The 13,491-nt window shown below is 36.6% G+C and overlaps 1 protein-coding gene across 1 annotated transcript; it reads right to left on the reverse strand.

Annotated features, from left to right (window-relative positions):
* Positions 1-7,980, reverse strand: LOC18438050 (2-alkenal reductase (NADP(+)-dependent)-like). Its single transcript, XM_088869658.1, has 3 exons — positions 7,814-7,980; positions 7,392-7,474; positions 1-1,031 (listed from the first exon to the last, which is right to left on the reverse strand). Exons 2-3 carry the CDS (start codon positions 7,409-7,411, stop codon positions 653-655), a joined length of 399 nt encoding a protein of 132 aa, XP_088725784.1. The 5' UTR covers positions 7,412-7,474; positions 7,814-7,980; the 3' UTR covers positions 1-652.
* Positions 7,981-13,491: the final 5,511 nt, after the last annotated feature.

Below are 13,491 nucleotides of genomic sequence, written 5' to 3' on the forward strand. Positions count from 1 at the left end.
GACATTGTCTACAAAGATATCATTTGTCTTTTGTACATGGAAGTCACAATTATTCTTGTCCCTTAAATTTCAAAATAGAAGGTTGTAAGAGTAACATATAATAGATACGAAGTTCTACAAAACAAATTCCCGGTCCTGACTCATCCGAAGTCATCTATTTTGACATTTAATGAATGGGAATGATTTGTGACCTCTATGTAAAAAAGATAAATGACCTATTTGTAGACAATCCCTCTCTTTAAACAATGTACATAACAACCAACAACAATCACACACCATCATCATCATAGTCTTAACAATCACACACATAAATACCATAATACTGAAACATAAAACACCATAGAAATCCACTCAGAGAACAATAACTCAATCCTTCATATGAAGAGCCCTCTGCATGAAGAGCCAAGAACTTAGTACTTTGCTGGTTAAGAGCATGTAACAACATGCATCGTTCACATTGTTCAAAATAAATAAAAAAAAATCATTTACGAGCAAGCAAAGCCACTTGTTTCTCGACATTTAAACACGAGAAGACTTCAATAAGGGCATACGGCGCATTCTCGAGGCCTTCCACATTCCTCCACACCAGTCAAGAACATGTAGCATACATGCATCATTCATGACATTCGAAAATAAGAAAAAAAAAAAAATATTATTCATGAGCAAGTAGAACCACTTGTTTACCAACATTTCGACCCGAGAAGAGTCCAATAAGGGACGTGGGTGCGTTCTCGAGGCCTTCAACAATATCTTCCACATAACATATCTTCCCCTCCCTAATGCTCTTAGTTGTTGTCTCCAGAAACTGCAGGTATAAGTGCTTATGATCATATACTAAGAATCCTTCCATGCGAATTTGCTTTGTTACCAAGGAAAAGAGGTTGGGTGCCCCCTCTGGTTTATCTCTATTATATTGTGAGATCATTCCACATATAGAGATTCGGCCATGGTCTCTCATGTTTAAGAGCACTGCATCAAGCATGGGGCCACCTACATTCTCAAAGTAGATGTCTATGCCTTTTGGAAAGTACCTAATACATGAAAGTATAACACCATATTTGAGAGAGAGAGCCACTTATATTACTAGAGTAGATGTGAAAGCCTTTTGGTTGTTGGAAATTGATTGCGTGATAAAGGGGGCAAAAATTAATAACAAACTAATCAAAGTCCATTATTGTTTGTGGGCACACATAGTGCTTTTTCAAGACGATATTTGTCCCCCTTTCAGATCAGTATAGGTGTGCATATGAAGGACAATTCGTCCTCGGGATATAGCAAAACAAAAATGTCTTTTTTGATGTTTCAAAGCTCTATGCACCTGAGACTAGAGTCTTACGTTTTCAGAGAGAGAGAGAGAGAGAGAGAGAGAGAGAGGAAAAACAAAGAGATAGAGGGAGAGAGGGATAAGTGCTCTATTTTCTAGAAAATTGCAGTGAGACTGGTGTGAGTAGGGGTGTCAATGGGCCCAGACCCATCCCAGGATCCAAGGGGTAGACCCGATCTAGGTCCAAGTATGGGTCCAAAACTTTGACTCGACGGGACGGGTCAGGGTCCAAGAACATTATTCGGGTTTTGTAATATTTTTCAGGCCCCAATATATAAAATATATTTAAGTATAGTTAAATACATATATATTTTAATTTTTAGGTCGGGTCTATTGAATTTGGGTACAATTGGATCCAAATCCTACTGGACCAAGATGCAATCTGTTGCCACCCCTAGGTGTGAGAAAGTGTGTATCTCCTATGAGAAAAAAGACCATTTTTATAGAGCTCTAAGAGGCTATGCCGATGCGAGCGTACAAAGTGAGCCATCAAGCACCTTTGCACCCACCCGTACACTTCGCATGCTCCGCATATGCATCATCATTCTCACATTTGTTCTAAAAGTATAAAGCATGAGAATGTTTGTACTTAAATATTGTTGATGAGTGATGTATTGTATTCTGACGAAACATATCTGCCAAAGTTCGGATATATTCTTACATGGGATTCGATATATCTGGGACTTAATATATATATCCGTACAAAGGTATTTTGGTAATTTATACCATCTATCTGGGACTCGATATATATCGTCGCGATTGGGGGTTCATCCAAAGTTAATGGTTAAGGGAAAAAACACAAATCGCTTTGTAATTAGATAAAGATAAAAATAGAGAGGTGTGAGGAAGAGAGCGAATTGTAACCTTATTCTTCATTATCAGTAAAGAAGCTATAATCTCCCGTGGACGTAGGCACGTTGCCGAACCACGTATATCTTTGCGTTGTGATTGATTATCTCTTTCTTTTGTGTTTGTTTCTTCTTTTTTGTTTTCGTATATTGTTTTTCGTTTCCACAAATAGGTATCAAAGCCTACAAGGTTATTCCGCGTTCTGGAGTTTGCTACCATGATGATAGGAAATGGCTCAAGCGTCAAGTATGACATTGAGAGGGTCAATGGAAAGAACAATTTCACCCTTTGACGACGAAAGATGAATGATCTTTGGATACAGCAAGGTCTGGTTAGGGCTTTGTTAGGGAAATCGAAGAAACTAGCAAAGATGGATGATGAAGAGTGGCAAAAGATGGAGGAAAAGGCGGTAAGTGTGATTCGTCTGAATCTCTCATATGACGCCTTGCGTTATGCGGTGGATCTTGAAACTGCTCCTGAGGTTTGGATAAAACTCGAGAGTATCTACATGACGAAATCTCTGACGAACAAGTTATTCTTGAAGAAGAAGTTGTGTTCTCTTCAGATGGAAGAAGGTACAGATCTACTTGAATATCTCAGTGAGTTCAACCAAATCATAAGCCAATTAGCAAGCCTTGAGCTCGAAATCGAGGATGAAGACAAGGCCCTACTTCTGGTGGCTTCGCTTCTAGGATCATACGTTCACCTGGTTACGACACCATTGTATGGGAAGGAGACTCTTGAGAAAGGCGAAGTCACTGCTACTCTTATGTCAAACGAGACAAGGAAGAAGATTAGCAGTATTAAATCTTAAGGAGAAGGTTTCTTTGAAAAACACAAAGAAAATCATGAAAGGGGCATATTAAATCAAAAGAGATCTGGAAGCAGAAGTCAGTCAAAATCAAAAGGGAAGAGCAAATTTATTTGTTATTACTGCAAAAAGGAATGTTATATGAAGAGAAACTGCCTGAAAAGAAAGGAGGATATAAATAGAAAAAACATCTGATGAAGCTAGCGTGACCTATAGCTCTGACGGATATGATGAAGATCTTCTCTCTCTATCTTCAGGTAAGAATCAAGTTACTGATTCTTGGATTTTAGATTCTGGTTGTTCTTTTCATATGTGTCCAAATAGGAACTGGTTCGAAACCTACAAATCATATAGTGGTGGGTCTGTTCTAATGGGGAATGATGCGGTATGCAAGACCATTGGAATAAGAACTATCAAAATCAAGATGTTTGATGGGATAGTACGAACCTTATCAGATGTAAGGCATGTCCCACAATTAAAGAAAACCTTAATATCTCTAGGGGCTCTTGATTTGACTGGTTGCAAGTATACAACAACAAGTGGAGTCCTCAAAGTTAGTAAGGGATATATGGTTGTCATGAAAGATCAGATAACTGGGAACCTATACAGGTTGATAAGGAATACAGTTACAGGTGGAGCTTCTATAACCACAGATGTTGAGTCCAACACAGATGACACAAATCTGTGGCATATGCGTTTAGGGTATATGAGTGAACGAGGTATGATGGAACTTCATAAAAGAAAATTATTGAAGAGTGTCAGAGCATGTAAACTAGATTTCTGTAAGTACTGTGTTTTCGATAAACAGTGCAAGATTCGATTCAAAACTGTAATTTATACGAGCAAGGATATACTAGGCTATGTACACACTGATGGATGGGGGCTTTCACTAATCAAATCCAAGGGTGAGGTAGAATACTTCATTACCTTCATTAATGATTACTCAAAAAAGGTATGGGTATACTTCATGAAACATAAAAGTGAAGCATTCATGAAGTTTAAACAATAGAAGGCAGAGCTAGAAAGGAAAACATGAAAGAAATTGAAATGCTTGATATCAGATAATGGAGGGAAGTACAAGTCTAAAGAATTTCAATAATTCTGTAAAGAAGATGGGATTGTACGTCACTTTACCACCCCAGAAACTCCTCAGCAACATGGTGTGGCTGAGAGGGTGAACAAAACTCTTTTGGAAAGAGCTTGTAGTATGAGATTGAATGCAGATTTGAAGAAACGTTTCTAGGCAGAAGCAGTTAACATGATATGTTTCATCGTTAATAGCTCACCATTTACAGCAATTGATTGCAAAATTCCATAAGAGATGTGGACAGGAAGGCCGGTGGATTACTCTATGCTAAGGATCTTCAGATGTCCAGCCTATGTCCTTGTGCAAAGTGGAAAACGTTCCAAGTTAGACCTAAGTCTAAGCAATGCATCTTTCTTAGTTTTGAGAAGGGAGTGAAGGGATTCAAGCTTTGGGATCTTACTTCACATAAAGGTTGTGCTTAGCAGGGATGTTGTGTTTGATGAATCTCACATGGTGAAGTCAATCAACATGTAAGATGTTAAAGTATTAATATATGAAAGTGATGAAGAAAGATCGATAGTCCATATGGAGCTAAAAGAGTCTGAAACACCAGAAGATGAAAAATCATCTAACAGCATTCCAGAACAATAGCAATCACATAGTACAGTTTGGCAAAAGGAAAAAAAAAAACGTATTCACAAAGCCCCTATGAGATACGGCTTTGAGGACATGGTAGCATTTGCTTTAACTGTTGGTACTGGAGAAATCGACTCCTTCAAAGATGCTCTAAGTGACGCAAAGAATGATAAATGGATGATAGCCATGATGGAGGAGATGAAGTCTTTGAAAAAGAACAAGCCTTGAGAGCTTGTCAAGAGGCCCAAGGGAAGGAAAGTAATTAGGTGCAAGTGGATCTTTCGGAAGAAAGAGGCAGTAACAGAAATAGAATGTTAGAGATTCAAGGTTAGGCTCGTAACAAAGGGCTATGCTCAGAAAGAAAGAGTGGACTATAATGAAAAATTCTCTCCGGTTGTCAAACACACTTCAATAAGGCTATTACTTGCTTTAATAACCATGTTTGATTTGGAACTAGAATAGCTTGACGTGAAGACAACGTTTCTTCATGGTGATTTGTAGGAACAAATCTTTATGGAGCAACCTTAAGGCTTCAAGGTGCATGGAAAGAAAGATCAAGTTTGCTTGCTCAAGAGATCGCTTTATGATCTTAAGCAATTTCCCAGGCAATGGTAAAAGCACTTCGACTCTTTTATGGTGCGTATTAGCTATTCAATAAGTGAATATGATTGTTGTGTTTATTTTAAAGTTCTTGATTATAATTCCCTTATTCTCTTGATGCTTTATGGTAACGACATGCTCATCGCTGCCAAGAATGCATATAACATAACTTCTCTCAAGTCTATGTTAAGTTTTGAGTTTGATATGAAGTACCTAGGAGCTGCTAATATGATCCTTGGTGTGGAGATTCATAAAGATAGAAGTGGAAGTAAACTCTGGGTAACTTAGAAAAGGTATGTAGAAAAGATGCTGGAGCGTTTTAACATGGAAAAGGCCACCATTGGCGAGTCACTACAAGTTATCTGAACGGCAATATCCCACAACGAATGAGGAGATAGAGCAGATGTCTCTGGTGCCCTATGCTAACGCAATCGGAAGCCTCATGTATGCTATGGTTTGTAGTAGGCTGGATTTATCTCATGCTGTCAGTGTTGTTAGTCGATACATGAGTAATCTTGGAAGGGAGCATTGAAATGCTGTTAAATGGATTTTCAGATATCTGAGCGGGACCTCAGATCTCGGAATTATGTTCAATAGGAAGATAAGCTTTACGGAACTGGTGTGATATGTCGATTTCGACTATGCTGGTGATTTAAACAAGCGAAGGTCTACTATAGGGTATGTCTTCACAATAGCAGGTGGACCTATCTCATAGAAGGCAATTCTTCAGCCCACTATTGCCATGTCTATGATAGAGGCAGAGTACATGGTAGCAGTTGAGGCTGCAAAGGAGGCGATCTGGTAGACTGGTTTGGCTCGTGAGTTGGGGGTGGAGCAAGAAGGTACTATACTGCATTGTGATAGTCAGAGTGCCATAAATCTTGTAAAGAATCAAGTATTTCATACAAAGATAAAACACATTGATGTGAGATATCACATGATCATGGAGCTTGTGTTAGAAAGAATCATTTACCTGAAGAAAATTCATATGAATGACAACCATGCAAATATACTTACAACGTCGGTCACCACGGAGAAGTTCAAGCTTTGTTTGGACTTGCTTAGTGTCTCTCATTGTTGAGAGAGAGGGAAGCACCATATGGCAGGTGGGGTACAATAGCGTACCTTGAAGGAGGTATGGAGATGAAGACATCTTCATGGTAGCTCGACAGAATTCAAGCCAAAGTGGAGATTGTTGAGGATTGATGTCTTGTATTATGAGGAAATATATATGCTAAGGTTTTGATATATCCATACATGGGATTCGATATATTTGAGACTTGATATATATATACGTACTAGGGTATTTTGGTAATTTATATCATCTATCTGGGATTTAATATATATCGTTGCGATTGAGAGTTCATCCAAAGTAAAGGGTTAAGGGAAAAAACGTAGATCTCTTTGTAATTAGATAAAAATAAAAACAGAGAGGCGAGAGGAAGAGAACGAATTGTAACCCTATTCTCCATTTGTTAGTAAAGAATCTCTAATCTCCCGTGGACGTAGGCACGTTGCCGAACCAAGTATATCTTTGTGTTGTGGTTGGTTGTCTCTTTCTTTTGTGTTTGTTTCTTCTTTCTTGTTTTCGTGGATTGCTTTTCGTTTCCACAAAAACCACTCAAATCCATACTCTCCTCTTCAATATAGGACTGAAAACCCTCACCTTTCTCTTTCTATAAAATAAAGTTTAAAAAAACTACATAAAATAATATAATGTTATTTTGAAATACATGTTACAAAACAAAAAATAGTAACATTGGCAAGGAGGCAAGTCTCTCGGGTTAGAGGGACTCCCAGTCCTATTACAAAACTAGGCAAGTCTCTCATGGATAAATATTTGCCGAATCGTCATCAATCCAACCAAATTTACTTTTGAAATATTTTTTAAATTGTTTATAATATAAAAATAATATATGAATATCTCCTAATTGGCCACGAGAATTGCGAGTCTAAAACTAAGGAAATATACCACTGGATACTCCTACTTAAAGCCTTTTAATGCCTCTACTTAAGCAAGTCAACAACTGATAAGCGTATATCAGTAGCTTAGCATAATTATGCGGACACTACAAGCTAAAACTTTAACAAGAGGACAATGACATGGTATCAAATGAGTTAACTTTCACATTAAGAGAACCCACCTTTTCAATGCAGCTGTCATATCATGCTCTTCTTTATAATTGAAAGCTTCATCAAACCCAAATCTGGTCTTCAATAAATCAACCTAAATGGGCAATAGGATTGGTATAAGAACCCATTGTGAGATTAAAAACACAAGATTTCGATAAAGAAATTATAATAAAATTGTTTGTCTTTGTTACAAGGAGGTTACAATCAATTTTGGCTATTACATATGAAACCTGATTGTTGTGGGTATCCTATTTCCTAGGCTAAAAACTCGAAAAAAGAATCTTTTTTATTTTGTGACATTCCAAGCTGTCAAATTTCACAGTAGATGACTAATTGTGATTTTACACTGAAGGTAAATGGTCTTATAGTATACAATCTCATATTTTATATTATATGACACAAAAAATTGAAACAAAGTGAAAATGTATATGACCTTTTCTTTTGAACCAGCACTACCAACTACATGGCAACCAATTGACTTGGCAAATTGGCCAACAAGTTGGCCAACTGCCCCAGAAGCTGCTGAAACATACACATATTCTCCTTTCTTTGGTGAGCAGACCTCAATAAATCCTACATAGGCTGTCAATCCGGGAATACCTACAAGCAAAATAGGGCTCTTTTTCAGCTTCTCTCTCTCTCTCTCTCTCTCTCTCTCTCTCTCTCTCTCTCTCGCTCTATAAATGCTAACATCAAATTCCTCTGTGTGCGTGTGTGTTAACATAGACCTCCCTTGCTCTCTGAATGAGAACATAAGACCAATGTAGGAAAAATCGAGCGGTTCAAATTCTAACCACCTGGTTAGATTAGAACCCGCCATTGGATAGTTATGGTTTCAGTTGGTTTTGATGAACCGTTTGGGTATTTTAAAAAAATTTGAAAAAATTATATAAAAATTGTAATGCATTTTTTTAATATTTTTCATCATATTGGCAAGTGTGCGGTTTGTATAGAGGCTAGGCTTTAAATAATCAAACTAGAGCCTACCTTCAAATAGTGTCGAGAAATGTGGTTTCGATACTGAAAATCTTTTTGATAGCCTTAAAATACATTTTCATATTTATTTATAAAGTTTAAAGCTTCAAAAATAGTGTAGATCGAGAGATATACAAAAACTTCAAAATCTTTAAAATTGACAGTCAAAAAATGCGTTACAAAATACACTACTTCCAAAACTTGAAATCCAAGTTTTTCTCATATCGTGCATCTTGATGTCGAGATGACCAATTTGAAGAAAATTAGGCATCAAAACAACTTCTTCTGGTGAAATTTTTGAGGTAGGCTCAAATTTGATTGTTTAGAGCCTCAACTCTATATAACCTTTTCCCTATTCGCATAGATTGGAAATTGTTTTGCCCAATAATATTTTTTTCTATTTTCCCATCTTTTTAGAAAATTTCAAAAATACTTCTGGGCACAAATCGATTCTTTAAAATCCATTTTTCTATTAATTTTCTACTTCATTTGGATGTGATTTGTGTAATCATGTTTTAAATATACTTTTCATATTTTATTAGATTTTTTTTGTATTTTTTATTTTTTAATACTTTTTTTAACCGCCTGGGACTTGCTCAGTTAGGTCTATTGAACCAACCAGTTAACCAATTAGTAGTGAGAACCACTTCCAGCTCCATGTCCGGTTAACCTTTCCGGATCGATTTTCCTACACGGCATAAGACTTCTCGCTCTTTGTGTGTTTGTATATGTGTGTGTCTGTGTGTTTATATGTGTTAACGTAAAATCTACCGCTCTTTCCCTCTCTCTATAGGAATGTTGACATAATATTGTTGTCTCTCTGACTCTCTAATGGTGAAAAGGAAAAAAAGAGCGCATAAAGGAGAAAAACCTAAAATTCCAGTGTCGTAAGAAAGAGGTAGATAAGTGGATATTATCTTAGTGACCATATTGGTCATTGTTATCAAGCTGAACTCTTCCCATCTAGTGATGCCCCAAATCAAGTCACCTTCTTGGTAATCACAGTGCCCGGAGTCTAGGACTTTAGATACCCCAACATCTGTTACTACCTATAAAAATAACAAAGAGAATATGTTAAATACAATTCAAATAACAAGTTTTTACAATTCAAATAACAAGTACAAAACAAATTCTGAAAAAATAAATCAATTCGGATGACGTTTCCCCCATTTTTTGTTGTTGACGGCCTGTGAAAATCGATTCGTTACAACTCTAGCGTAATTAGATTGTCAATAGTCATAAGGACTTGGTTTCTATACAGCCAATCCCGCATATGTAGAAATGCAGGCCAATTAATAATTCTATTTTTGAGATGGATTTTTGGACTTAAGTTTTTAGTACATATAATCTCTAACATGGAGATGATGAATATGAAAAAATAAATAAATTTTATAAACTAAAATAATATTTATGGTAAGAAAACATTTGGACCGTTAGTTTTCATTGTTTCTAGATGGAACACCCACTTGTATCCATATTTAAAATAGATGCTTTACCCTTTTTGGACTCCAGCCCACATGAAACAATTTTAGTCATAATGGTTGAATTTCCAAAGGCAATTTTAGTCATGGTTGAATTTCCAACGGTGTCAATGGTTGTAATTGTCATGTTGGGCCAAGGAACACATTGTTTTGTTCCATTGTGCTCATCATGTGACACTACTTTGGCTGCGTGGCTACATCGCTTGGGCCGGTTGGTTGGGTTGCACCAGTTTCTCGGTCACTTTGACCTACCGAAGTACTCACTAGCTCGATCACTCTGGTTAATTGTAGTGAGCCATCTTAAAAACTTGCCGGTTGTCAAGTAGGAAGCCACCAGCGCGACTCGCTCTTATATATGGCCTAAGGATGCATCTGCACACCTCAAAGTACTCTTCTGACCATGCATCTCATGCTCCACATGGGCTTCTCTCTCCTTTGATCCATGAACATAAAGGGAGAGGGTTTTTCTCTATATAAACTTCACTCTCTCCTAACTCTTAAATCTGGAACTAAAACCCTCTAATTCTGTCTTTACGGGTAAAACAAAAGAAATTTTTCTAAAAATTATAGTTTTGAAAAACATTATTTTAAAATCACTAAGTAATTTTCCAAATAAAAAATACTAACAACTATTACATGCCCCATCTCTCTTTTCTTTATTATAAATGGTGCAGTTAGCATCCATATGCATCCGTAGCTGTAGAGGTAAGGTGCACCTTCAAATTTTATCATAGTATATAATTTTGATGTAAAATATTATTAGGATTATCTCAAAATCTATTTTTATATCTAATTATAAAATTTTAAAAATGGTTAAAATTTTAAATTTTAAAAATGGTTAAAATCAGGGAGATCAAATCTTGAAAATGAACAATGTAGATAATTTATTGTAAAATGCACTATTTTTTAGACTTAAAATCTTTTTATTTTTCATGGTCATACATCTCGATGTTGAGATGATCAATCAAATGGTTTTTTAACATTAAAACTACCTTTTTGGATGGATTTTTGAGGTGCATCTGTGGTTCTACATTATTATAAGGTTGCATCCTTATATAAACTTTTTCCTATTATTAAACATACAAAATTGAGCTTTGTGCATAGTCACTTCCCATTTTCTACAACAACTTCCTTTGTACATTTCAGACTGATAAACTTTCTCCCTAAAAAGCTAGTCATCATCCATAAAAAGCAGTCTAAAATATTCACCTCAATGATAACAATGTCACTGTAATTAAAGGAAAGAGATGAAAATGTAGGTTAATGAGAAGGACTTACAAAACCAGGTGTAAAGCAAGGGAAATAGCTTTGTGGGCTTGGTTTTGACATCCGAAGCCTCATGTAAGGGTCACATGAGAGATAGAGGTTCTTTACCAGAATGGCCATGGGCCTTCTGATACCTTCAATTTGATGGTGCTTGATGCCATTTCCATATCTGTTTCTTTGGGGAAACCAGTCACAAAGTCCTTGAATATGATCTGCTTGTTACTCACCTCTTCTTCAATTGCCATTTTTTCTAAAAAAACCCAACTTGGGCAACTTTTTTATTCTCTCTCTCCAAAGAGCAAAACACTGATCTCCGAGGGGACCTCTATCTCTCTCTCTCTCTCAGACAACCTCCAAGCCTGCGCTTACTATTTATCAACCGAGTCCATTCTTTCTTGGGTAGTTCATCTCTCTCTCTCACACTCAGAGACGACGCCTATCGGCTATGCCTACCATATATATGGCTCTCATTGATTCTTTCTTGGGTAGTTCAGCTGTAGGAATTGGATTACAGATGCAGTTTCGCAGTGACCAACATCTAACAAATCAAAGCGCACATCAGTACATTTTCTTGACCGACCACCAATTTGGTATGCTTCGCTTTTAAGGCACAATGTGCGGATACTACTTCGGTTATCTTTGTGGTGGTGAGTGATTTACTCATAAAATGTGAAAAATCTATGATATTTTCGGAGTCCTAGCCCAATTAACTTTACACCAATTTTTGAACCACTCAACAACCAAAAAGAGGTATTAGATCTGGGTTTACTGTTGTAAAGGGATTGTATGCTCTGGTGGGAGCATGCATAATTTTTGTTTACTCCCTTAGGTAAAATATTACGTAGGAGAACATTGAGGTTTCAAATTTTGCAGATGACTGTCGTAATTTGCTTTAGAGAATACCTTGTGTCAAAACAATGTCGTTTTTATTTCGAAATTATATATAATGAGACGAGTTATTTTTTATACAAGGAGATCACAATCATTATTGACCATTAAATTTGAAATCGGATGGTTGAGGATGTGACATTGTTGAGGCATAAAGTCCCAAACAAACTTTCTCAAGTATTATGACACTTTTATCTATTGGATTTTACACCCAATGGCTAAAAATGATTGTGGCCTCCTTATGCCAAAAATCATAGTAGACAATCATTTTTATTTTATAGTGTTTTGGAAAGTGCAATATATTGAGAAGTATGATTTATCTTATTTGTAGAGAGAAAAGTAATGTGTTTAGTTAAGGCATATCTAAGATATGGATAATATCCTCTTTATTGTGTTTTAAGTGCCAAATGGGGAAAAGGCCTATACAAAAGTAGCGTACGGACCCATGTGTGTTTGTGAAAAGGTGATCGGTGCATAAGGCACTTAAGTACGTGTGCAGGTTAAGCTCGTGGCTTTATTATAACTTACCGCAACAAGCATAACCAACTGTGGATTACAGTAACATCCCAATAATGTGCCCCACGTCAACTTGCATAGATTTGGTGGATTGTTGTGTAGCACAAAATGTGCCCCACAAGTAAACACATGCCATTCCAGTAGATGGGCTGAGAATTTGAAAGATGTAATGGTGAAAAAACATTTTATCTTACTATAATTAGGAACTTGTTTCCTCCGGTTCGGGTACAAGTTTAAAATACAAAAGTTTTTTTCTTTACAAAGTGTTTTTTTTGTTAGAGTTTTCTCTATGTAAAGAGGCAACTCAAGTGTTCTAGAACTCACAATATTTGTTCATTTATATTGGTAAGATAATTTTCTTAATCATCTGCTTATGTATCCCGAAGACAAATTTGTCTGGTAAAAACTTAGATTCATATTGCATCTTATTAGTAAGGAACAAATATTGGCTTGAAAAAATGCATCATGCCTAGGATCAGAGAAATTATAACATATTTTGTTTCTTTTGCCCCATTTAACCCTCCCATTTCCCACAGTAACATCCTCAACCTAGTAACTTGAGTTGATAATTGGGTCTGGTCGACATGTGGACCCAAGGGTCGACCCAACCGGCTCAAGGTCTGGACCTAGACACTGGATCCAATGGGTTGGGTTTAGGTCCACTTGACCTTGACTTTGACCTGACCGTTGTTGAACCTGTGACCAGCTTGGATCTTATAAGTAGGGTTCGGTCCGGCTAGAGATCGACCTAGTATATAATTATATATTAGTAGAAAATATATAAAAATAATATTTAACAATATGCTATAAAATATATAAAACAACTTTTTGTACTTTTTTTTAAAAATTTATAGACCAAAACCCAACCTAACTCGGTGGATTGGGTCTGTCTTCGACTTGGATCATGGGTAGCTCTTTTGCTTGAGGGAGCATGCTTATACAAATCTCCCATGGGAGCACGCCATATGGGCTGTTTACTATGTCA

This window comes from Amborella trichopoda, chromosome 6 (assembly GCF_054954075.1).
Source record: "Amborella trichopoda isolate Santa Cruz 75 chromosome 6, AtrichopodaSantaCruz75HAP2 v2.0, whole genome shotgun sequence".
In the NCBI taxonomy this organism is placed as follows: domain Eukaryota; kingdom Viridiplantae; phylum Streptophyta; class Magnoliopsida; order Amborellales; family Amborellaceae; genus Amborella; species Amborella trichopoda.